The following is a 25,266-nucleotide window of genomic DNA, read 5'->3' as shown; positions in this document are numbered from 1 at the left end:
TGCTACAAATCTAATGTGTGAGAAAAATTTTCGCCGGTAAATTTACCCAAGTCAGGTCATACTCCATAAAATTTAAAGGGGAATAAAACCCCGAAATACATGTTGATTGAGCTCGTGAATGCAGCAATATTAGTAGAAAGTGAAATTTTGAAGCTTTGGTAACGATACCGCTGGTGCAAAAGACTACTACAGATCAAGACATCACATACCAATGTGCTCTGATATGTAGAACAACACAAAGAAAATTCAACATATTTTCAGTCTTCTACATAAAATGTATAGCAAATTGAACATGAAAGAGCAATAGATTTACTCCTTTCAGAGAGCAGGGGGAATAATACTACCCTTTAAATATATCAGTGACAAGTCCAGGAAATGATTATAAACTTTTCACATGAATGAAATTTTGTGGAATTTGTCTTTATGTTTTCCTTATATCGTAGTACATATGCGATGTCATGATTTGTAATAGTCTTCGGTCTCGTTACCAAACAGCCAAAAATTCATAACTTTTGAACGGATTGTCAGATTTTTCTCAAACTTTCACTGATGCGTTCTACTAATATTGCTACATTCACTCAATCAACATGTTTGTTTGGATTTCATTCCACTTGAAACGATTTGGTTTGCATACCCTTTGAACATCGATTCAAAGAGTAAAATAAATCCTATGCCTTTCAAGTCAGGCTAGTTACGCGAAAAAACAAAATCAACAAAATCAAACCCCTTTTTCATGGCGAGCTTTTGAAACTGACATCCAGGTTCTCGAGGCAATGGTGACTATTGATGACTAAAATATTTACTCACGTCGACATGTAGGTGTGTTGGAGGTCCACTCGCCATTCGTCTGACATTCTCTATATGGGATGGTGTCGGGTGGATTCTCGTAACCAGGGTTACATTCGTACGTCACTCTATAGCCATACAAGAACACACTACCAACCATGCGCATGTCGGCAATACGCCCGGGGTAGCCACAGGATCTGGCTGCCCATGAGATTCACAGGAGGAATAAAAACGTTGGGTATAAGAAAAAGAAAAGAAAAAGAAACAAATGAACTATCTCCGCTGTTCAGTAGGTAATATGAATTAAATTTAACATTTTTATTGAAGTTAATAAAGAAATCACCTTATGAGGGATAAATTGGATAAAAAAAGAAGAGGATGGACATTAATTTTCCTCTCTTCGAATCGCTTATTTGGTATTAGCGTCCAATTCTACATGCTTTCTAAAAAAATCATCGATGAAAGTGGACGGAATCAGTTCTGATCTCTAGACTATGATTTGTTCACTTCCGTTATATCATTTCACATCTGCTGAAGACGACGCGTCACTACCACTGATACGGAAACACATCATGACGTCATTGGACTTTAGTTTAGTACACGTTTTGAAAAAAAAAATGAAATGCCCACTTATATAGTCCCACATCGGCTAAAATCGTTCCCTTTACTCTTCAAGATGTGACTTTCACGAGCAGGGGCTTTATTCTTCTGTAAAGTTGGTAGGGGTCGTTTGTTTTCTTGTCTTTGGAGAGAGTGTGTAATTACGAATAGGTTTCTTATCCTCGTTCTTCTCTTTAAAGTTGTATGACTGCATAATGGTAGTACGACGCGCAAGGAGGTATGGTCCTACTAAGCGAGTTAGTATATACCTCCTTTATACTTGCAAGGGCGATGAGGTGGCTTTTGTAAAAAAAAAATATAGATTTTAGGTCGAGTTCCACTGTGCTTAATCATGCCGTCCCCTCTTATAGCAACAGGCAAAACATATTGTCCCTATTTAAGCAATTTGAAGTTACAAGAATCAGATATCGGCTGATCTCCATAATTTCATATAATGTGCTTTTTCTTGTTTGCTTTGAAAGAAAAATGATAAACATGAATTAATTCGTTCGGGTATAGAATTCCATATATCTGGCCCGTGGTGTCGGATAGATCTATGGGCGACAGGTAACTTCGAGTTATTTAAATGAATCCCAACCCATCCTGGTTTCTCAATTAAACTACTTTAACACAGACTGAACATACAATCTTGGCACAATATGAAATGCAACAGCCGAGAGATGGAAAGAAACAACATATTATGTACGTGATGATTTCATGACTTACGTGAACACGTGAACTCCGGTTCTGTCCATGTGTAGTTTTCAGTGCACTGCACCGAGAACACACTTCCCCGGATCACGTAGCCAGGCCTGCATGTGTACGTGCGCGTGTCATTTGGCAGAAAGTAAAGCCGGTTCGTTCGTGCAGGCATTCCTTGCGGAATCTGCGGTAACTCACCGCAGACTTCTGCAGACAAACATACAGACAGACAGACAGACAGACAGACAAAAGGAAAGTTGAAGTCTTGTTCACTTAAAAGTCATGTGAAGTTCACCTTTTTTAAACACACAGAACTGCAGAAATATTCAGATAATGAAAATGATCGTTTCACTGTACTCTCTAAAAAAGATCGAGTGAAAATATTCACTCTTAAAGGAATGAATACAAAAGGAGTGAATTTAGAGTGAAATTGGAGTGAATTTGTAGTGAAAATGTTCATTTTCACTCATTTTGGAGTGGTCTCAAGGATCACTCAAAGATTTGGAGTGATCCCTGAGTCACTCTAAAACGAGTGAAAATGAACATTAGCACTCAAAATTCACTCCAGTTTCACTCTTAATTCACTCTTTTTTTTTGTAGACTTTCCCTTAAGAGTGAATATTTTCACTCGATTTTTTTAGAGAGTATATTATCTAATTTTTCTATCATACTGGGAAGCCATCATCAGTCAATAACAACTTTATTTTTAATTTGATGGTTTCCGTACAGTCTTTCCTTCTTACTACTGTGGCATGTGAGTGTTGTCTGATACACTTTGCTTTTGCTAGCTTTATGGATTCATGAATTGAGAATCTTTAATTTTGTCTGAAAGTGTAATTGTAGATGCACGCATGTGTTTTATGCGTACAGTTGTACATGTATATTGATTTTGCCGCTGAAATGATGCCTGTTATGTTGCTGCTTTTTCATCACATATTCCTTCCGGGAATGAGAAAATAAACGAAAAACAAGAAACAAAACATACAATAATACATGGCTCCACATGATGTGAGCTTTACATAGAAACACACACGCACACGCGCCACACACTTATTTATAATCTTTATCATTAGCGTGCACACAGAAACAAGGAACTTCAAACAACAACGAGTGAATTTGAACAGAAGAAACAGTCGTTTGATTGAACCAATATAAGACTAATTCGGTAACGTAAATGCATACATACATTTCAAGGTCCTGTTTACCTTTTGAAACAGTGATTAAAAAATGTTCAAGATATCACATTTGATGCATACGTGTAGGTCTGTTGTATCACAAAACACCCTTCGATGTAACATTTTTACAATAAATCCTAAAATATAAGGAGATAGTATCAGTATTTTCCTCATTAAACCATAACTGTAGACGATTTAGTCTGGAAACATTTTTATTATAATCATTGTTCATATTTTGTTAATCAACAATACTTTTACATTGATTATACGGATTCATGTTTTTGCAGTGGTTGTTTCTATTCCAAACTCACATTTAAGAACTATTTTAAAGCACTATAGGGTTTTTGTTTCATCTGCAAATGGTAGGTTATGCCTTTAAAAGATAAAAATTGTTTCCCACAACTAGAGAGCTCGTAAGCAACTATCCAGACATAGCAACAGTTAATGCACTGATACGTAAAACTTGCACTTTGCTATGTCCTGAGGAAAAAAACCCAACAACATCCATTCATATAAATGCAGTATTAAGCCGGTATCTCAGTCAAAATTAGCCTAGAATATAATAAAAAAATAACATCGATGATACAAAAATAAATAATACTACGGTCATTAGGATGATAATCAAAACGCTGAAAGCAGTCTAAATGAGGAAAATGATAAAAATTATATGAATGATAACAATGACATCATACAGTAACAGTTACTGTTAACATCAGAGTAGTAAAGATTATGTTGAAGAAAAGAAGTTGGAAATGAGAAAGCAAAGAAAGAAGAACGTACATAATGAATGATAACAGGCACAAGATTAGTGGTAATGGTTAGAAGAGAAGAGGAGTAGGATGAGAGACAAAAAGAAAGCAAAACAAGAAAGTATGAATGATAACAATGGTGACAAGCAATGATATATGCAAAATTAGTAACGGTTATGATGAGAAATAAAAAGGAAAAGTATGAGAAAGAAGAAGAATGCGAAATTGATGATAAAGAGGAAACCTACTCTGAGGTGCGCAGACGGTCTCTCTACCTGACCAAGTATGGCCAGCTAAACAGCGGCGGGTGAGACTGCCATCGAGATGCCGGTACTCTTCTGCGCACGAGACCGTTGCCACGGCATTGTATGGTCTTCCGGGTGGGTTATAGGTCACCACGACGTTCAGACTGGCCTCATCAAGCTCGGGGCAAAAGTTGTCGGCATCTGCATGTGGGGAAAATCGGATTATACCTCTCTGTTTCATGATACTGGCAAAGCCACCATGACATTGTGTTTGGCTATGTGCCGGTAATGCTTTTCAGGCAGAATTCCTAACACCCCATGATGAGTTAACTTTGGCTGGGGACTATTTTTTTCAATTATAGATAATCAACTTTCTTTTAGGAATTCGCCTATATTTGAAGAGCTTGCTTCCAAAAGGCGCTAAATCCATCATTTTTAATGCATTTAGAGCCTTTTGGAAGCAAGCTGTTCATTTGTAATTAATGGTGACATTTGTTTTTTAAGAGAATTATTTCCAATTCGTTGTTGGAAAAGAAAATCTGCTCTCGCTGTTGATCCACTAAGATGTGACGTAACCGTGGTAACAATAAATGTCAATTACCATCTAGAGGACAAGAATAAAAAAGAAGGTAAGGATTTTCTTTTCAAGAATGATATCTAAAAGAAAAAGTGACTTCCATGGATACACACGTCTTGTCTTTCAATCCTTTCAATGAAAAAAAAAATGACTTTCAAATCTTCTCCACCTCTCTGAGTGTTTTTCGATTACACACTACGGGGCTTACATCCATCTAACTTCTTACCAATGTCTACGCAGCTCCATCCACAAACACCATCGCATATGCAACTTTTGCCCGGCGGACACGCCCCTCGAGGTCTATCCGTACACGCCGTGGTGCAGGTCTGTCCCAAGTATCCAACGAAAAAATCGTCTCTTCGACACCTTCTGCCTATAAGGGAGACGTAGAAAAAGAGAAAATATAAGAAAAGGGGTAGGAGTGAGGAGAAAAGGGACGGTATATCATTGAAGAGGTGTAATCGCGATCTTATATCATCAGAATAGAACAACATCAAGTGAGCAGATTCGTCTAAAAGTTGACTACAATTCAAAGTACAGATTTAAAAGAGAACGACAGTCGCAAACGGCTGGGGTTATACTGCAGGGTTCACCTCAATAGATGTCCAACTTGATCGTGACTAATGTCATTAGTGAAAACATACCTGTAATCTATGAAAGTTCAGATTTCATAACTTTCCTATTCCTCGTCCGATTCTTCAGTTGGAATTCTGCTGTTATCTTGGCTCTTCTTCGGTAGTAACAGAAACATAAGAGTGGAGGATCGCTATCTGGTTGTTTGTAATTCGATGATTTTCACATTGGCTGCTAAGTAGATGGCTTTATAGTGAAGAATTCGTTTCAGTGTCCTCTACTGTTTCAATTGAATTACTGAAAATGCACCGTTCTTAAACTCGAGACACGGTGAACATTTCCATTGCGTTTTTCTTCACACTAACTATAACCTCATTCGACATTGGTGTTATAAATTTTAGGCCTATTTCGCAAAAAAAAAAATGAATAAAGAAATAAAAAATGCTAACAACAAGGTAGAATATATAATATAAAGTCGATCAAGACTATAAAATGTGTAAGCGTATCTACATCAAAGCATATTTTCAATAAAAAGTGAAATATGAAGGAACCCCAAAAGTAAATTTAGGAGAAAAACACAAATCACATAAAGTCGCCGCTTATAACGTCTGCGCTATCAGTATGGTGTGACACGTTTGACTGGAAATGTTTCATGGCCTATAAAGAGGTCGATTGTTAAAAAAAGACGGCTCGTACAAAGAACACAATGTAAACAATGTTAGGTGTTACTTTAATTATGTGGCACATACACGCTGCAATACTGACACATCATTGGTCTTGAATATTTCTTTTCACTGCAGGGATACAGTTGAATATTCACGTTCAATTTTCCTGATGATACGTGACTTGCAAACAGAGGAACAATCCGTTAACACAACTACATAATTATGTATTGTTTGCTATACCTATGTGTCGGCAAGAGCCCAATCGACCGCTCCATGATCCATTCATACACGTTCTCTCGGCCGAGGCGCTCGGGAAGACGGCGTACATGTCGTCGCACTGTGTCGTCGCTACAGTTCCCTCCTGATAAGTGTCCGGGTGCCCAGCTACAGCCGGTGGGTCGTATGTGATGTCTGCGAAAGTTATCGCCTCAAGAGAGGTACAGTTTTCGGCTAGCACTCCTAGAGAAAGAGATTAACCGATACTCGGAAAGAATGTCGATTGTTATGTTTTTGCGCGTCACGTTTCATTGCGTCTTTGAACCAAATTAGTGACTTCAATATAGGAATAACTTTCCAGACACCAAGAAGGAAAATAATGTACCCCGAGAAGGTAACTATGTAATTGTTATTTTGTAATTATGTTTCAATCACAAAGCATCGCAATAGAGAGTCAAAAATAAAGTATTTTTTTTATGAAGAGGTGAAATATTAGGAAAAGACGGCGATGCGATGTGTATGTTAAGTCGAGAATACAGTAGGAAAGGAAAAAGAGAATGTAGATTATGATTACACGAATAAAGTCATGAAAATAATCATTTGCCCTTTGGTATGGTTATCTGTTATTCTTACTGTCATAGATGTCATCATTTTATATCATAATTATTGATATGGGTTCTTCTTCTTGTTTTAATACTACTATACACACAGAGAAATTACGGTTCTATTTAGCACCCTAAAGGGTTCATATCGTTGTAACACCAGCGGCTCCATTTAGGGTTCTATTTTTCACCCCAAAAAGGGGTGCTTATTTAGCACCCTATATTTAACAACATATATGGTGCATATTTGCACCCCTCCATTGAGTTCTTTTTCTGCACCCCATGGGGTGAACAAAAATTAAGGTGCGAATTTGCACCCTTTCTGGTTCATATCGTTGTAACACCAACGGCTCCATTCAGGGTTCTATTTTTCACCCCCAAAAAGGGTGCCCCTATATGAAGGTGCAAATGTCACCCCAAAAGGGGTGCTTATTTAGCACCCTATATTAAGGTGCAAATATGCACCCCCATACAGGGTTCCCCTCCTACACCCCATACCTGCACCCATTATGGTTCATATTGTTATTGTTGTAATTTTCCACCCTATGGGGTGATAAACTCACCACAATATAGGTTGCAATAAATTTGCACCACTATATAGGGTTACCTTTCTTCACACCATATGGTGAAAAATATAATTTTTTTTTACCAAAATAATTATTTACAGGCTGCCTCTACTGACTTCACAAACAATTACCGAAGGTAACACTCCAGATATGAAGCAAAATAGCATTCATGGATTTACACACAATTTCTCCGTCAATTAAATCCACAATCTTTCGAAAACTGAAATCAGAGACTGAAATTCAACAACAAATAGAACATAAACATGTTGAATACAGTGCATACTTACATAGGAATTACTAACATTTTAATACGTTTCGAGGAAGAGGGACAGTTTGACAGCGAAAATTTTGTTTCATGGTATACTTCCAGTGAACATCAAATATACATCGTATTTCTACAAATTTTAATACCAGATGCATATTTTGTCATGAAAAGGACAATGTAAATCGAAAATGTATAACATTTGGTCAGTAAATTAAATAAGAAAAGAAATATTTGTTCTTTCCAACAAATGATAACTTTTTCTTCTTTTAAAGGAAGTTACCACATTGACAGAAAGTAATGATTCTTTTTATAAGAAAATTATCCCTGAAACTTGTGATGAATGATAGTAAACTATGTGACAAATATCTTTCACATTGTCCTACTACTTCTAAAATGGATCATAGATATTTACCTTGAATTTACCGGTGCATCTTACGGTAATTAAAAGCACCTTTACAGTATGATGCTCTTAGACATTAACAGCGATATGTCAACTCTGATTTCTCTTACACAACAAGTTATTGCCAAAACAATGAAGGTTATGGCAACGTTCTGTCATATATTATATTTGAAACTCACTACTTATACTGACATAATCCATCCGATACAAAGTTTGAGAGTTTGCAAATGTCCTCCATTACACAATTCCTATACTTAACATTTTATTTTTCATGTGCAATTTTCATTAAAACATGAAGAATGCGCATCTAACCTCGGTTACCTTTTTATGTACACAGATAAAGATATGTCCCAGTTATAAATCTCGGGCAGAATAGCACATCTGAAAACACACTTTTCATTGCATCAAACAAACATAATTAAACATATCCACAGAAAATGTTACCTCAGAAAGAGAAATAAGGTTAACTAATCAGTGGTTTGACAAACTGGACATAAAGAGGAAGGAATACGTCTTGTGAGTCAAGTTTAAAGATAGATTATTTTCGATACATTTTTTTCACGATAAAAACAGGAAGCACATTGCGCTCAGTAGACCATAAATACAATTACACGATGTATGCAGTTTAGCTCCACCATTCAAAATATTGTAAAGAGCAGTCGATTTTGCACATTTATAAAGCAGGCATTGGTATTTGCACCATCAAAAGCATAATGATCAGGAGAAAAATGTGTTATTATTATTATTATCATTATTATTACTATTATTATCATTGTTGTTACTATTACTATAATCATCATAATTTACAGTGATTTATGATCATGCATGAGACATACCTCAAGTGTAGATGTTACATTCTCAAACCTCTCCCATTGATTCTAACATTTAATTTTCCCCAAACCTCCTACAAAAATATCACTTACACACCCTACTTAGAAGAATGCTTAAAATTATAAGCAGGGTTAGAGGGCAAGTCCACCTTCATATAGACCTACATGTGGATTGAGTGAATGCAGCAATAAGGCAGTTCGGAGATAGCTCATGTGCACATGGGTACAATGACCTTCCATGTTTCTCAATTCGTTAAGCACTTCACTCAAGTCAAAGTGACATAATGCAGCAGCTTGCCCAACATAGCCATTTATGGAACTCATATTCCAGCAAATCACATAAAGTCGCCGCTTATAACGTCTGCGCCATCAGTATGGTGTGACACGTTTGACTGGAAATGTTTCATGGCCTAGAGAGGTCGATCGTTAAAAAAAGACGGCTTGTACCAAGAACACAATGTAAACAACGCTATAGGTGTTACTTTAATTATGTGGCACATACACGCTGCAATAGTGACACATCATTGGTTTTGAATATTTCTTTTCACTGCAGGGATACAGTTGAATATTCACGTTCAGTTTTCCCGATGATATGTGAATTGTAAACAGAGAAACAATCCATAAACACAACTACATAACTATGTATTGTTTGCTATACCTATGTGTCGGCAAGAGCCCAATCGACCGCTCCATGATCCATTCATACACGTTCTCTCGGCCGAGGCGCTCGGGAAGACGGCGTACATGTCGTCGCACTGTGTCGTCGCTACAGTTCCCTCCTGATAAGTGTCCGGGTGCCCAGCTACAGCCGGTGGGTCGTATGTGATGTCTGCGAAAGTTATCGCCTCAAGAGAGGTACAGTTTTCGGCTAGCACTCCTAAAGAAAGAGATTAACCGATACTCGGAAAGAATGTCGATTGTTATGTTTTTGCGCGTCACGTTTCATTGCGTCTTTGAACCAAATTAGTGACTTCTATATAGGAATAACTTTCCAGACACCAAGAAGGGAAATAATGTACCCCGAGAAGGTAACTATGTAATTGTTATTTTGTAATTATGTTTCAATCACAAAGCATCGCAATAGAGAGTCAAAAATAAAGTATTTTTTTTTATGAAGAGGTGAAATATTAGGAAAAGACGGCGATGCGATGTGTATGTTAAGTCGAGAACACAGTAGGAAAGGAAAAAGAGAATGTAGATTATGATTACACGAATAAAGTCATGTAAATAATCATTTGCCCTTTGGTATGGTTATCTGTTATTCTTACTGTCTTAGATATTATCATTTTATATCATAATTATTGATATGGGTTCTTCTTCTTGTTTTAATACTACTATACTACTACTTCTACTTCTACAAATAATGATTATAATGATGAAAATGATAATTGTCATCGTAATCATCATCATCATTTACAATCAGGATGGTAATAATGATGTTGATGATACTACTGATATATCAGAATTTTACTATTCTAATTATTCTCTTATGCGTAATCGCCGATTTCCAAAAAGGTACTATAAGTACCCAACCAGACTCGTCAGACACACATTTTTAAACCAGGGTAAAACCTAGAATGATAAAGTTGGTAAAACCATGGACCTACTTCCTTGTTATAACTGTCCGGAGGATGTACGGCGAGACACGAAAAGAAAAAAGAAAAACCTGCCGTTTACGAGACTAGAGTCTCATGCATTACGCCAAGTGATCTAGCACCTCCTCCTGCTCTTTAGTCAAATACATGAAGAAAAAAAAAGTTGTGCAGGTTTCTCTTCCGCTCTTTTTTTATAATCTCTTATCTTTTTTTACTATAATTATGCTAATTCGACGAACCCTTTTCCCGATCATGTCGCAGAAGGGCGGTGAGTTGGCTCAGTCGGTAGCGCGTCTGCCTCACGATCACGCGGCCCGGGTTTGAACCCGAGTCTGGACTGAGCAATGTTGTGTGTAATCATACCTTCCCCTCTAGTAAGAGGCAAAACATTCTGTCCCTCGGATAGGACATCAGATGGAGGTCCCGTGTATGAGAGAGTAACAACTCATGCACGTAAAAGATCCCGCTACATTCATTCATCGCAAAGAGCAGGGTGTTTGACCCGGTGAAGTGGTCAAACCTCACAACCAACTGGACCACATAGAAGACCAGCTTAACGTATAGCTGAATATGGGTTATCCAGCCATCTTCTCAGATGGAAATGAACAATCAAACAAACAAACAAACAAAAGGAGACGCTGAGACGAGACAATCGGAAAGAGAAGCATCGGATGTAATATTTTTTATTTCATTTCTTGACACTGTCATATTATTCTTGATCTCACCAAGGAGGTTCTCACGAGCACAAAAGACCGAAATCTGTAAACACACTGTCAAATTTCCGGGACGGTAGGTTCCGGAGCTGCCTCTTGAATTACGTATGGATTAGGCCTACATAGCTTTCATTTTCTGTTCCGGTACCCCTGGCTCGTTACTTGCCCCCCCCCCCCCCCCCCCCACGTTGATTTAAAAAAAATTATGATCGAAGAGAGAATGGAGGAGACATGATTGTATCCATGGACGTATTTCCTATCCAGGGTAGTAGTCCTGAAACCCATAGGGTTTTGATCAAACGAACGAGGTATACCTGGGCCTTAATATAGAGTTACCGGGCTTTAGTACAGAGGCAACCTACCATGTGCAGATATAGACGTCTGTCGTATTGCTTCTGGGGCATGTGTGCCCTGGACATTTTTTAAGGACGTGCCAAAGTGGCCGAAAAATGACCTTAGATCAAACATTCTAGGTACCACATCAGACCAAGTGGAAATTCGAGAGCTCATCCCACTGAGGACCGAATGGACAGAGCCGGAAAAAACTGCTGCAAAGGGGCCCGCCAGACGCTCCTAAGTGGGCCCGAAAATGGGCCTCAGTCAAACATATAAAAATTCCAACTGAAACTGGTGCCAAAATTATTGAATTCGGACAAAATTTCTGCTGCAAAAGGTCGGCCAGACGGCCCTTAGTGGTGGCGCGGAGGACCATTATCGTAGAAAAAAAAGATAAGCAAGACTAAAAATATTAAAAACCCCACGTAAAACCAGGTGGAAATGAGCGAGTTTCTTTAATATATTACAGAATACCCCCTTCCAGACAAATTTCCACTGCCGACTGAAACCAACTGGTACCAACTGAAACGGGTGAAAAATTATTAATTTCTATCAGGAGTAGGAAATGGCTCCTGCCGGACAAAATTGCTGCTGCAAAGGGGCTCACCAGACGCTCCTAAGTGGGTCCCAAAACGGACCTCGATTAAACATATAGCACGTACCAACTGAAACTGGTGCCAAATTATGGAATTCAGACAAAATATCTGCTGCAAAAGGTCGGCCAGACGGCCCTTAGTGGTGGCGCGGAGGACCATTATCGTAGAAAAAAAAGATAAGCAAGACTAAAAATATTTAAAAACCCCACGTAAAACCAGGTGGAAATGAGCTAGTTTCTTTAATATATTACAGAATACCCCCTTCCAGACAAATTTCCACTGCCGACTGAAACCAACTGGTACCAATTGAAACGGGTGAAAAATTATTAATTTCTATCAGGAGTAGGAAATGGCTCCTGCCGGACAAAATTGCTGCTGCAAAGGGGCTCACCAGACGCTCCTAAGTGGGTCCCAAAACGGACCTCGATTAAACATATAGCACGTACCAACTGAAACTGGTGCCAAATTATGGAATTCAGACAAAATATCTGCTGCGAAAGACCCTTAATGATGTCCCCGGACGACCATTATCGTAGAAAAAGGGCAAGACTAAAGTATGAACCAACAACAACAACAAAACCCACTTGAAAATGAGTAAGTTTCTTGAATACATCACAGAATAGCCCCTTCTGTAATGCATTAGAAAAACTTGCTTGTTTCCAGTCGGTTTTATGTGGTACTTTGAATATTTCATCTGCCTAATTATACGATTAAGGTCCTTTTGGCCACTATTCAGGACCTTTCAGGACCCTTTACAGCAGAAACTTTGTCTGGCAGGGGCCATTCCTCACTTTGTATAATTAACTCAAAAATTTGACATCAGTTTTAGTCGGTACCTCCTATGTTTTATCGAAGCCCATTTGGAGGTCCCTTTGTAGAAGAGTCTGGCGGATCCTTTGCCGCAGAAATTTTGTCCGGCAGTGGCCATTCGGTACTCAGTGGGGTGCCCTCTTGAATTTCTACTTGGTCTGATGTGGTACCTAGAATGATTGATCTAAGGCTATTTCGGGGGCACCTGGGCAGGCCCTGGGGCCCACATGCAGCATAAGCAACACAGCAGACGTCCATATCTCGATATGTTTGGTGTCCTCTGTAAGTCCCACTACTCAGATATTGGTACCTCGTTCGTTTGATCAAAACCGTCTTGTCTGCCGGACTATAGCCTCTTCAATGTTGGCTCTGCTTTTCCAGATTTCACTGTCATTAACATTGCGTACTCACCGTTATCATCTGAAAAAATCATGGTCATTCTTGAGTTATTGTAATGATTTTTAAGAGGATATTCCAGTAGCTGTATTACGGAAACATTATATTGTTATAATGTTATAAACTTTATATTGTTATGGAGAAGCAAAAGAGAGAGAGTTGTGACGTGATAGCCTCATACACATTTTAGTCTTGATCAATGTCAATACGTCATGGAAACTCCAAATTTCATAATTTCAAAACTTTTTTGAGTGTCAATGCAACTTTATTCCCTTTTGTTTTATAGTACTCTTATGTCTGGATGTCATCTTGCAAATAGAGTTATCATTCAAATGTGGAAATTGCAGTACTTTGCACGTCTTCGAGTGTTATTTGATTAACTATATTCGTTTGCGATGAATAATCATGTAATGAAAATTCTGTAATTTTTTCGATTTTAGAAAGTTTTGATTAACGCTTTAATGCAGCATAGTATACTTGCACAGATATGCGTCGCATAATATTAGCGGAGACATGCACACGACAGCCACAAGCCATGTATATATGATTATGTGTGATGATTATGATGTCCACGCTATTTCATGACATGTAGTTGCGATTATATCCATTCAGAATAATACAACTGATTTCACAAAATCACTTTGAATGTGCTAACAATAAATACGGAACAATTATGATTTTTGTTAGTCAACTTATTGCATATGAACAGTGAAAATGTTTTACATAAGTTTCATACTAAATTATCATAATAAGTATATAGTAACTAGGTAATAACATATCTAATCAAATAACTTTATTGAATCTTTTACCTGAAAATACAGAGACAAAGACCTCCCCTCCCCCCCCCCCCTCCCCCCGCCGCACACACTCACATAGATATCCTAACTTTGAATCCTACTCATGCATTTTCACTCTGGCATGGACATCCCTCCCAACTCCCTTACTTCCTGCATGATTCCAGACATTCTCTGCCCCCCCCCCCCCCCGTACATGCACGATACGATATGTTTTTCAACACACACACACACACACATATACATACACGCACACACACACACATACACGCACACACACACACACACACTAACACACTAACACACGCACACGGGCGTGCACATACGCACGCACCAACCCAAACATGCAATTACATAATATACACTCGGGCACTTCTCACGGGAAGCTTCTTAAGAACATTTCGGTAAGATTTATAATTCCAGTCTGGTTAAAAGTGCTGCATTAATACTCTGGACGATGTCTTTAGAAATAAGTAATGAGCAAAGGCAAGGGTGTAGGTACCTGACAAGCAGCACAGCCAAATGCATAATTGTAGGGCAGTAAATACCGGCGACCGCTGATTGCCCTCCATATTAACGGGATCTACGAAGCGTGCAGTCTTCAATGGTCAATTTTGGATGTGTTCAGTGCACAATGCAGCGTTATGAAACTCGATACCAAAGACACCATGTATTGCAACTCCTGCAGTGACAATTGACATCCTGAGTTCAGCCTTCCAGCTTCGGCAAATCGCACACGGTCTCTGATTGGATGAGCCACTCCAACTTGGATGAGCTGCTGACGGCATGTACTTCATTGATTGGCTGAGCTCGCCCCAACTAGATAGCCAATCAGCTGAAGACAAGGCCGTCGATCGTACAGATCATTTCGATTTCTCTACCAATGAAGACTGACACGGGCTGCCGAGCATATGCATTTTCCATCCCCCCCCCCCCCCCCCCCGTCGTTCACGACTTCGTCATTCCAAGAAAACAAAAATGGGGAAGAAATGAATTACAGACTGTGTAAAATTACATATTTTGCTTCCTGGAATCATGAAACGTTAGGAAGTTTTTCCTACAAAATTGTTTTCTTTTCGAGTCGTTGCCAAGAATTTGTCGTGGGTATTAAGATTAAAGGTCAAAAGGTAGGGCGCTTTATATTTTAGGAAAAAGAATATTCAATATGTCCCCGCATAAGTGTTTCAAGAATTGTTCTGAATGATCGTTGCTATCATTTGGCAATTTTTGAAGAAGATGAGGATAAATCAGGTATTTTAGTTTGCACTTACCATCACTCAAGACGTATCATTTCCCTCAATGACCATCTCGATAAACCTCCCTCAACTGCTTTGAAGAACTGTAGCTAAGATCTAAAAAAGAAAGATTATACGCCATTACTTATTGGGATTTCTTTTTTATTCTGCATTTTTCTCTGCTACACTAAAACTGCGGTTTACTTATCAAACATTCATGAAATCTTTGGTTGTGGTGTAATTTGTGAATTCAGTTAAGGATGAAATTAGTGAATGGAACATTTCATCTTTCACCTCATGAAGTATTCTGTCCATCGCACTCATAAATATGTATAATTTGAATATAATGTATATAATATATTATGTATGTATATATATGTATATTTATAATTATGAAGGGGAGGAAATGATGGCGGCAACTCAACAACACGACACACATGATTATCTTCAATGCCACCAAACAGATCACCACCAAACTTTCTTGAAGTAACAGCAACTGAACTTTATTACTCCCCTCAGGCGCCATAGTCGGTCCGAAAAGTCTCCAAACTTCTCTGCCTCACGTTTGCTGAACACGTTACACTACTTTACATAAATACATGTACATATTCATAAAGATATGAGCTTTAAAAACAGGTAAGATAAAGCGATGTAATAAAGAGAGACAGGGATGGAGGGAGATGAAGACATAGACACAGACAGAAAAAAAGGAAAAATGAAAAACGCGGAGAAGCATCAATTTGAAGATAATATTGTGGTGCTGAAGTATATACCAGTAGAATATAGGTTTGCCAAGTTTGGATTTCACGTTATCCGGGTCAGAGACAGCATCTATAGGTCGGGTACAAAAACAGGAAGATACTTACTGGTAACATGACGCCTGCTTCCGGCTTTTCTCTGGCAAAATGTTGTTGTCATAGCTTCTACTTCTGTATTCAATCCAGGAACTCGGGACTCAAGAGGGAAACCCCCATCGGTGTTCATGAAACCCACTTCGGAAATTCGGTGCCCATATTTGTTCCGATGATCATCAGATATTTGTTTTATAGTTTGACGGATATTAGTTTGATAGTGCAGGGTCCCTGAAAGTACCTTGCTGTATTTTCCATCTGTCGTTTAACTTCAGTTTAGTATAGTTCAGTACATTTTTCCATTCCGTTTTCAATATTACAGACAGTGTAATTATAACAGAACATAAAGAAATGTCATGAATAATTGTATGAATTTTTAATATGGATCAATAGATGCAATACGCAATAGAGTATAATCGTATGAAGGAAAACATTTGAAGAGGAAAATACAAAGCAATGTAACAGTGACGATACAGATTACGAGAGCAAACAATTCTAATGAAATTTTGAGAGAGAAAGAATATATTTCATATTATACATTTTATTTGAGAGATTGTACGTTTTACATTATCTGCACACTGGTGTAATGCAGACATCCCACTACCCAACCACTTATGTGCCTCATAATGTAATCATTGCTACCACAAATATACCTTATCCGAAAGTAGACACAATTTCGAAGTTGTTTCAATCATTATACTCTGTATCCAAATATATCATATCTGATGCAGATAGCACTAAATCGGTTATATGTTTGACTCCAATTACAATATGTACTTCATGTTTAAAATGATGGCAGAGTAAATTACTATTCTTCGGAAGTTATGATCATTGGAATTGAATGTATTTATCTGTATTTGTATAATACACAACACGTTTCTGCTGATTAGGTAATCTTATTGTTCTCTAACACTTGAGAAAAGGCGAATCGCTCGAAAAATTGTGTGCCGAAATAAACTGTTTTTAATACAGCATGAACCTTGTTTTAGTTCTGTTTTTGATGATATTATCACGTCAACACGAGAACAACTTATTCAATATATATATACTAATACCTATTTGGAGCCTTGAAGACAATAATCTATATAGAAGTTGTATGGAAAGATTCGAAAAAAGTCATATCCAACGTTTACGAGATTCGACTCTTTTTCATATGCACTATACCACATGGATACTATCGCTTGGTATCGAGTCGTTTGACACGCCTTCCCCTGCTATCTAGGCAAACTAAAAGAAAAAATAAACTAGAAATATCGCTATGACGACTGGTATGCCTCCGCCATACTGCATGGTTCTCCTAATAGGTTAATAAGGTCCTCTTGACAATGTGTGATGACAGTTTCACATAATTGGCAAAATGTCAAAATGACATGTTTGGTAGAAATTTGTTGAATATTCACTTTCTTTGGTCTAGGTTTAATCGACAGAATGGCCATCAGCAGGTATTTGGGGATTTTAGGTTTTTTACTTGACTTTTGGTCCTTGTATAAGTTTATACAGTAAGTAATTTTCAAGGTATGGAGAAAAAGTGTGATTTCAGCATTAAATAGTAAGATTTTGGCATTTTAACCTAGCGTTTGACCCTTGACCATTGACCCTATGACATTAAAATTTCAAAGATAATCGCTCAGACAGTTTCGTGAAGTTTCATGAAGATAACTCTAAAGCCACTTGTGAGATATGTCCGAAGGAGTGAAATTAAGCATTTTCACTTGACCTTTGACCTTTTGACCAAAAAAAAAACTTTCTAAGAGAATCATCATTGGGTAATTCATGTATTCACCAAGTTTCAAGAAAAGTCCAGCAGGCATTGCATAGATAGGAAAAAGTGAAATTTTGAGGAGTTGTCCTTGTCCTTTGACCCCTGACCTTTCAATTCAAGGCAATTCAATTCAAACTTTTTTTTCACTTTTTTTTTCTCAACAGAATGTACAAGAAACAATATTATGAGTTTGACATGGGAGTAACAAAATATGCATAACCGGACAGGATTAACAACATGTTCATGTCTACATGATCAGTACAAAAAAGATACATACACTCTATATACACTGAAAAAAAAGAGTGGAGGTACTCACTCAAAAGACTATGCTTGTATCAAGTGGGTACCTCTGAGGGAAAGGGGAAATAAGGGGTAATAACCTTTGACCCCATAACCCCAAAATTCCCTCTATAGGTTTACTAAGTTCCATACCTTGAAACATTTACGAGATGTGGAGAAAAGAATGAAATTTTAACTTTTTCTTGACCTTTGACCTTAATCCTCTGACCTCATAACCTGAAACTCTCTCTCTAGAGAGAATCTCTATTGGGTAGTACATGTGGAGGTACCCACTCAAAAGACTATGCTTGTATCATGTGGGTACCTCTGAGGGAAAGGGGGAAATAAGGAGTAATAACCTTTGACCCCATAACCCCCAAATTCCCTCTATAGGTTTACTTGTTCCATAAAGATACCTTGAAACATTTACGAGATGTGGAGAAAAGAATGAAATTTTAACTTTTTCTTGACCTTTGACCTCAATCCTCTGACCTCATGACCTGAAACTCTCTCTCTAGAGAGAATCTCTATTGGGTAGTACATGTGTACACTACGTATCGAGAGATTCATTGCATATCCATGGGGGAAATACTGAAATTTTGAGAATTTGACCTTACCCTTTGACCTCAAGCATGTGCACCAAAAAGTTGGTAGGCTCAATATCGCCCACTCATACATATGCATTTAAATTTCATTAGGATACCTGAAACGGTTTTTAGTTACGCTTTCCACAAAATTATAACGGACGGAAGCACAGAAGGATGGACGGACGGAAAACCCGAAAACAATGCCTCCAGCGACACTTCGTGGAGGAGGTATAAAAACAAACAAACAAACAAACGAATGACAATAAAGCATCTAGTGTGACGTATTCTCTTTGTTTGGTTGTTTATTTGGTTTTTTTTAGACTTCTTACTTTATGCTACAGCTAAATAGAACATTTTCTCCGTGATGTAAAGAGAAGATGTTGAGACTGAGATGTGTCGATAATTAAAAAGAGAATTACAAGCAATGTCCTTGATTTCATTTCATGACTACGACATACTTGTGATCTAACGAACACACACACACACACACACACACACACACACACACACACACACACACATTGTACACACTCTGTCAAACTTCCGCAGGTTCCGTATCTGCTCCGGCCATGACTTGCATCATCAGGATCACAGAGCTTAAAGGTACTGTTTACAATTGGGAGCAGTGATTTAAAAAAAAAATCGAGATATCTCATTTGATGCATAATATTAGTGTAAGTGAGCTGTATCAAAAAACATCCTACCATTTACAAATTGTACAATAATGCCTAAAATATAACGAGATATCACTATTTTTCACACTAAACCATAAGTGTAGACGGTTTAATGAAATAACATTTTAAATTATAACTATTGTTCACATTTTGTATATTTAATAGTACTTAACTTTATTTGTACAGATTCGCATTTTCACATTGCTTGTTTCTATGCCTAAGTCGCATTCTTTGAACTATTTCAAGCACTAAAGCTAGGTTTTTGCTTCATCTCCAAATGACAAATAATGCCTTTAAGTTTTTGTTACCTATCTTCTCCTAGGCTTGTTATTCGGGTGTTAATTGTTGTTTTTTTGTTCGTTTGCTTGTTTGTCTTTGGTACTTGGCACATATTGTTTTGCTCAAAACACAATGAAAGGGGAATTACTACTTGCGTTCACGGTCGAATGGTCTATCCAGGGTAGCCTCTTCAGTGTACGCTCTGTTGATCCACATATCAATTTCAATATTAAAGGACAAGTTCACCTTCATAAACATAAGGATTGAGAGAATGTAGCAATATTAGTAGAATACATCAGTGAAAGTTTGAGGAAAATCAGACAATCCGTTCAAAAGTTATGAATTTTTGAAGTTTTTGTGCAGTAACCGCTGGATGAGAAGACTACTGCAGTGTATGAATAACTTAGATGTCACATGCGTACAACAATATAAGGAAAATATAAAGAGAATTTCACAAAATGCCATCTTTTGAAAAAAAGTACACATTCCCCTGACTCGTTACCGACAAATGTTATGGGTAATATTATTCCCCCTGCCTTTAGAAAGAGGCAAGTCAAGAGCTCTTTTATTATGCGAAAAAAGTGAAAATATGTTGAATTTTCTTTTACATTTTCTTTATACTGTTGTACGCATATGACTCACAAGCTGTAGTAGTCTCCTCATCCAGCGGTTCCAACACAAAAATTTTACAAATTCATAACTTTTGCATCGATTGTCCAATTTTCCTCAAACTTTCACTGATGTGTTCTACGAATATTGTTGCATTCTCTCAATCCTTATGTTTATGAAGGTGAACTTGTCCTTTAAGGTCGTCACCGTTTAGCAGATCACTTTCTAGATTTTGTTCTCAATAGTAAGTTACATCCTGTACAACTGTACTCATTCCCGAGTTGTAATCATGGTAATGACAATTTTACAACGAGGATATTCCAGTTGCTTAATCATGGACATTTTTCTAGGATTGTGAAATGAAACAAAGTAATGGGAGGTTTGTAATGGGAGGATTTTTTTTAAAGGATTGTACAACCACTAAAATAGTCTGAAATGTTTGGAATAAGTTTGTATATACCAAAACAATTGTGAGGCGCTGTTGCATAGTGGATAGGACTTCAGGACGCGAGTTCGATTACCGTTCAGTGCTTACGTCCATGCATGGAGAAGATGTTTTTCCCCACCATGTCCCTCTTGACCCAAGTGTATAGGCCTACTAAGTAAATAGGTAGGGCCTACCTAGAACGCAAGGGTAATAGTAATGACATGGCCCTCTGGCAGAGCAATGGAAACACTAAAGAGGCTATCCTGGATAAAGAAGACCTTGTTATCATCGTTATCATTATTGTGATTATCAGGTATTAGGTTATGTAAATAACTTTACTGAATCCTTTACCTTAAAACAAGAGACAAAGACCATCCCCACCTCCATGTAGCCCAACTCTGAATCCTACCCACGCATTTTCACATAGGCATCGAACATCCTTTTAACTCCTTACTTCCTGCATGAATCCAGAAACCAACTCCTTGCATGCAGGATACAATACATGTTTCAATACACACACACACACACACACACACACACACACACACACACACACACACACACACACACACACACACACACACACACACGCACACACACACACACACACACAGGGTCACACACACACACACACAAACACGCACAATATTAGCGCTGTTGGAGTGGCGGTCAAAATTGAAGCCTGGTCATGCTGGTTAAATGCACAGTTGTTCTCATATTGGGTATATGGTGAGTGAGCCTGCATGCACGGCTACAAAACGGTGACTCCAGGGAGGTGAGACAAGGTGACACCGACGTGGCCGAGGCGAGACGAGGAAGTGGATGAGTGCTCATTTCGATGAAAGTCGAGTCACCTTTTCTATGCTTGTGAGTTCGGGGCGAAATACGGTACCGCGTGAACTCCTCCCACTTGCTAACCGTGTACTGTTTTTGTAGCGTTCGTTGCATTCAAGGCGGTCGACATTATTTTCAGCATTTCTCTCTCCCAAAATGGCCGCAAAGCCTTGCATTTTCGTTGTCTGCTGGACATGGATTCTGCCCATTTTGCCGCACATAGCTGTCGCAACAGGTAGGAAGAAATATCCACTATAGAAGTTTAATTACAGTCCAGCGGCGTAGTCACGCAATTGATCATTATTGTCTAAAAACTCACATGTAGATTGATATAGGTAGATTTAGATATTGACCTCTTCACAATTTTGAAGTCTTCTCCTGTTGCCACGGCAACGGAAATTTGGAAAAAAAGCACCTGTATATATATATATATATATATATATACAATACTAAAATGTAATAAAGGGTACAAAATGTTTAAGTCCTAGTTATTAAAGGTCAAATGAATGCTCAGAAATGACCATTGCCATGGTAACGGTTAATTCCTAGAAACTAAGATTTATCCAGACTGAAGCAATGTAAAAACATAATAGAAGTGTCTGGGAATGTATATTTCAAGCAAAGACTTTGTTTGCCATCTTGGTAATATTTTGTCTATAACATGGTGGTTTGCTAAGTCATCGACTTTGAAATTGCTGTCAGAAGAAATAAGAGCATTTCTATCTCAAAACAACACAAATGACTTACATTGTAGTGCACAAAGTTCAAAGACTCACTCCTTACTGTTAAGATGTATTTATTTAAGGTAAAGGTAATGTCTTATACGACAGGTGATAAGACAACAAAGCAATGAAAAAGTAGTAGGTAATGGTATTGAATCAATGGAGTTGTGAAGTTCTTTAACGAAGGAAACATAAATATGTTTGTGCGAAATTTATGGGTACACGTCACGAGACCGAAACATACGAGTCATACATCCCACGAGTTATACAGCTCAGAAGCCACAGCCCATGAGTTATGCAGCTCACGAGTCATACAGCCCATTAGTTCGACACTAAGCTGAACAAGGCCCATGAGACCGACACATTAATACCCGTGTTGTATTTGTCAAACTCGTGGGCTGTTTCTCCCTAATGTCGAACTCATGGGCTTTATTTGCCTATAGTGTCGAACTCATGGGCTGTATGACTCGTGAGCTGTATGACTCATGGACTTGTTTTTAATGTCGAACTCGTGGGCTGTATGACTCGTGTGTGTCGGTCTAGTGGGATGACCCAAAATATATAATTCTGCGACTTTCATGAAAACTCTTTTCTCTGAAAGCCAAATTTGATTTCTCTCAAGAAACTCGTTTGATTGTAATCAAAATCTCACTTATTCAAATCTCACTTATTACAATCCACGAGGCCGTTATCATGGCAATACAAGGACCTGAACTCTCATTGATTGATGCTCACTAGGATGAAATAACACAAAAGTAGAATATTGTCTAGGCATTATAGTTCCAATATAAAGGTCTGATCTCCTTTGGAATTCTGCCTCTTCGAAGTCCTGTTTTCTTGCTGAACCTTTATGTCGCTATGACAACAACATTGATATTATAAGTTTGAGGAAAAATAATATCATAATGTAGAGTTTAAGGAGAAAGGCCTACTACGCTTCGCAAAGGTTCATTTTTAAAGTCCACTGCAAAGCGAGAAATGATGGAAATATGCACGAACTTGTGCACCTGGTTGTAAACAATGTAAAGTGAGATTCATTGCATCTGATTGACAAATTGCCCTGCATCGTACGTCGATGCAGGGCAATTTGTCAATCAGTTGCAATGAAAGCATCTCGACGGAAGAATTTCATGAATTTGAATAAAATGAGATTGTTGTGGAATATAATGCAACATAAGTGAAAGAGGGCATACTTGCAACCTCATGCAAGTCTTGCTACTTTCATCATCCCTCTCAATGACACACAGTTTCGTGTAAAATGTTTGATGAGATAAGAGCCTAATCTTGAGTTCTGGTGTTGAGTTATGGTCAACCCCCCCCCCCCCCAAAAAAAAAAAAAAAATTAAACAAGCTTGATTGAGAAGAGCTTTCCTGCCAAACAATTCCAACAGAAAATATATCATTGCTGAATAATATGATAATACCCCCATCTCACTAGACGGCGATTCCGCTACGATCATCAAAAATCGACAAAGCGCGGCGGATCGTGGCTTGATCGCTTCAGATCTTCTCCATCGTATCTTGAGTGGTTCAAAGCGCGGAGGGTCGCCACCATCGCCATGGTCGGCGACCTTGCTACGGAAGTTTTGAACATGTCCAAAACTTCCGGAGCGAGGTCGCCGTGGTTTTAGAGAGTATCACAATCGCCTCCCGAGTGCATTAAAAGCGCCACATTCGTAGCTCTGACGGGATAGCAACGCGTAAAGCGTAAAGCGCATCGAAAGCGGCCCCCATCGCCCATGAAAATTACAACTTTTACAGTATAGTGTAACAGGAACCTATCATGAACGAAAGAAAGTGATGCACCAGACCAGTAAGGTTGACATGGAGAAGAGCGTATAAAATCAATTTTTTTTTCACGTACACTCAATACGAATCTACTATGGTTATCAAATTGTTTGTTTGTCATAATACCATTGCAAGTCAGTGAAAATAAATTAAGTTGAAACCTTTTTAAAATATATCTTCATAATTGTATCATTGTATCATACGATTTGTAGTTTGCTCGTAAGCTGGTTCTGTAATATTATATACACATTTTACCCTTTTAATTGAATGGATGACTTAACTAAATGTAATTTCACATCAGGTTCTGACTAATGTGTTCTAGAATTCCAAGATGTAAGAGGGTGAAACCATATTCTGCATATCCATATTGGTTTGAAACTTGACATCTGACTGAAGAAATTCAATCATGAAACCCATTGTATATCCCGATCGCGTGAGATTGTAGCATGTGCCCGGCGTAATCGTATCACTGTCGCTCCGATCGTATTACTATTGTAGCGAGGTCTTGATAAGCGTACGAATGTCGCAATACAGTCGGTTCGATCGCAGAAGCAGCGCATCTCGTTGGCCTGGAAAAGCGGCAACAACGTGGCAGAGTTGTATTATCATCGTGGCGCTATCGCCTACAGCGCAGGTCGAGCGTAGAGAAACCGTAGTGTAATCGCCTCGGAGGCCAAAAATGGAGACGGACGGCGATCGCGCCATGATTTGTTAAATCGTCAAAGATCGCCATGGTCGCCATGGTCGCCTTCCTAGTGAGATGGGGGCCTTAACAATATCTGTCTGTTTACCATGGTTACCCTCTCATATGCATATGACATATGTAATGACAGTTCAGGTATTACTTGTGACAATAACTTTGGATGACTCCGACTTTGATTGAAAGAGATATCATTTGATACTAACAGGGTGTACGCATTTTTACTTTCATGTTTAATTTAGCGCAAGCACAGGCAAACTGATTTGCTGCCGTGGCTATATCTCTTAGACTTTTACCTGCCATAGGTCTTTCAGCAAACTTAGGACAT

The 25,266-nt window shown here is 38.3% G+C and overlaps 2 protein-coding genes across 2 annotated transcripts in view; one reads left to right on the top strand and one right to left on the bottom strand.

Annotated features, from left to right (window-relative positions):
• Positions 1-2,101: 2,101 nt before the first annotated feature.
• On the bottom strand, positions 2,102-14,887 carry LOC139744725 (complement receptor type 2-like). Its single transcript, XM_071655151.1, has 6 exons — positions 14,694-14,887; positions 9,610-9,828; positions 6,313-6,531; positions 5,061-5,207; positions 4,261-4,458; positions 2,102-2,295 (listed from the first exon to the last, which is right to left on the bottom strand). The coding sequence occupies exons 1-6, from the start codon at positions 14,761-14,763 to the stop codon at positions 2,102-2,104; spliced, it is 1,047 nt and encodes a 348-aa protein (XP_071511252.1). The 5' UTR covers positions 14,764-14,887.
• A 6,975-nt stretch (positions 14,888-21,862) lies between these two features.
• The window catches only part of LOC139744276 (complement factor B-like), a 43,343-nt gene continuing 39,939 nt past the window's right edge, over positions 21,863-25,266 (top strand). Inside the window, exon 1 of the mRNA XM_071654725.1 lies at positions 21,863-21,963. Within this exon, the coding sequence (XP_071510826.1) occupies positions 21,885-21,963 (79 nt within the window). The 5' untranslated portion in view covers positions 21,863-21,884. The remainder of the gene's footprint in view (positions 21,964-25,266) is intronic.

This window comes from Diadema antillarum, unplaced genomic scaffold (assembly GCF_040938485.1).
Source record: "Diadema antillarum isolate AM-2024a unplaced genomic scaffold, OU_Dant_1.0 scf00000035, whole genome shotgun sequence".
Lineage (NCBI taxonomy): Eukaryota > Metazoa > Echinodermata > Echinoidea > Diadematoida > Diadematidae > Diadema > Diadema antillarum.
The sequence above is the reverse complement of the archived record's forward strand: the minus strand, read 5'-3'. Positions and strand labels throughout refer to the sequence as shown.

Coding starts and splice junctions, on each gene's coding strand:
- LOC139744725 (XM_071655151.1), bottom strand. CDS start 14,763: ATGGAGGGCAATCAGCGGTCGCCGGTATTTACTGCCCTACAATTATGC. Junction 9,829..14,693: donor TTGGCTGTGCTGCTTGTCAG/GTACCTACACCC, acceptor CTCTTTCTTTAG/GAGTGCTAGCCGAAAACTGT. Junction 5,208..6,312: donor GGGCTCTTGCCGACACATAG/GTATAGCAAACA, acceptor TCTCCCTTATAG/GCAGAAGGTGTCGAAGAGAC.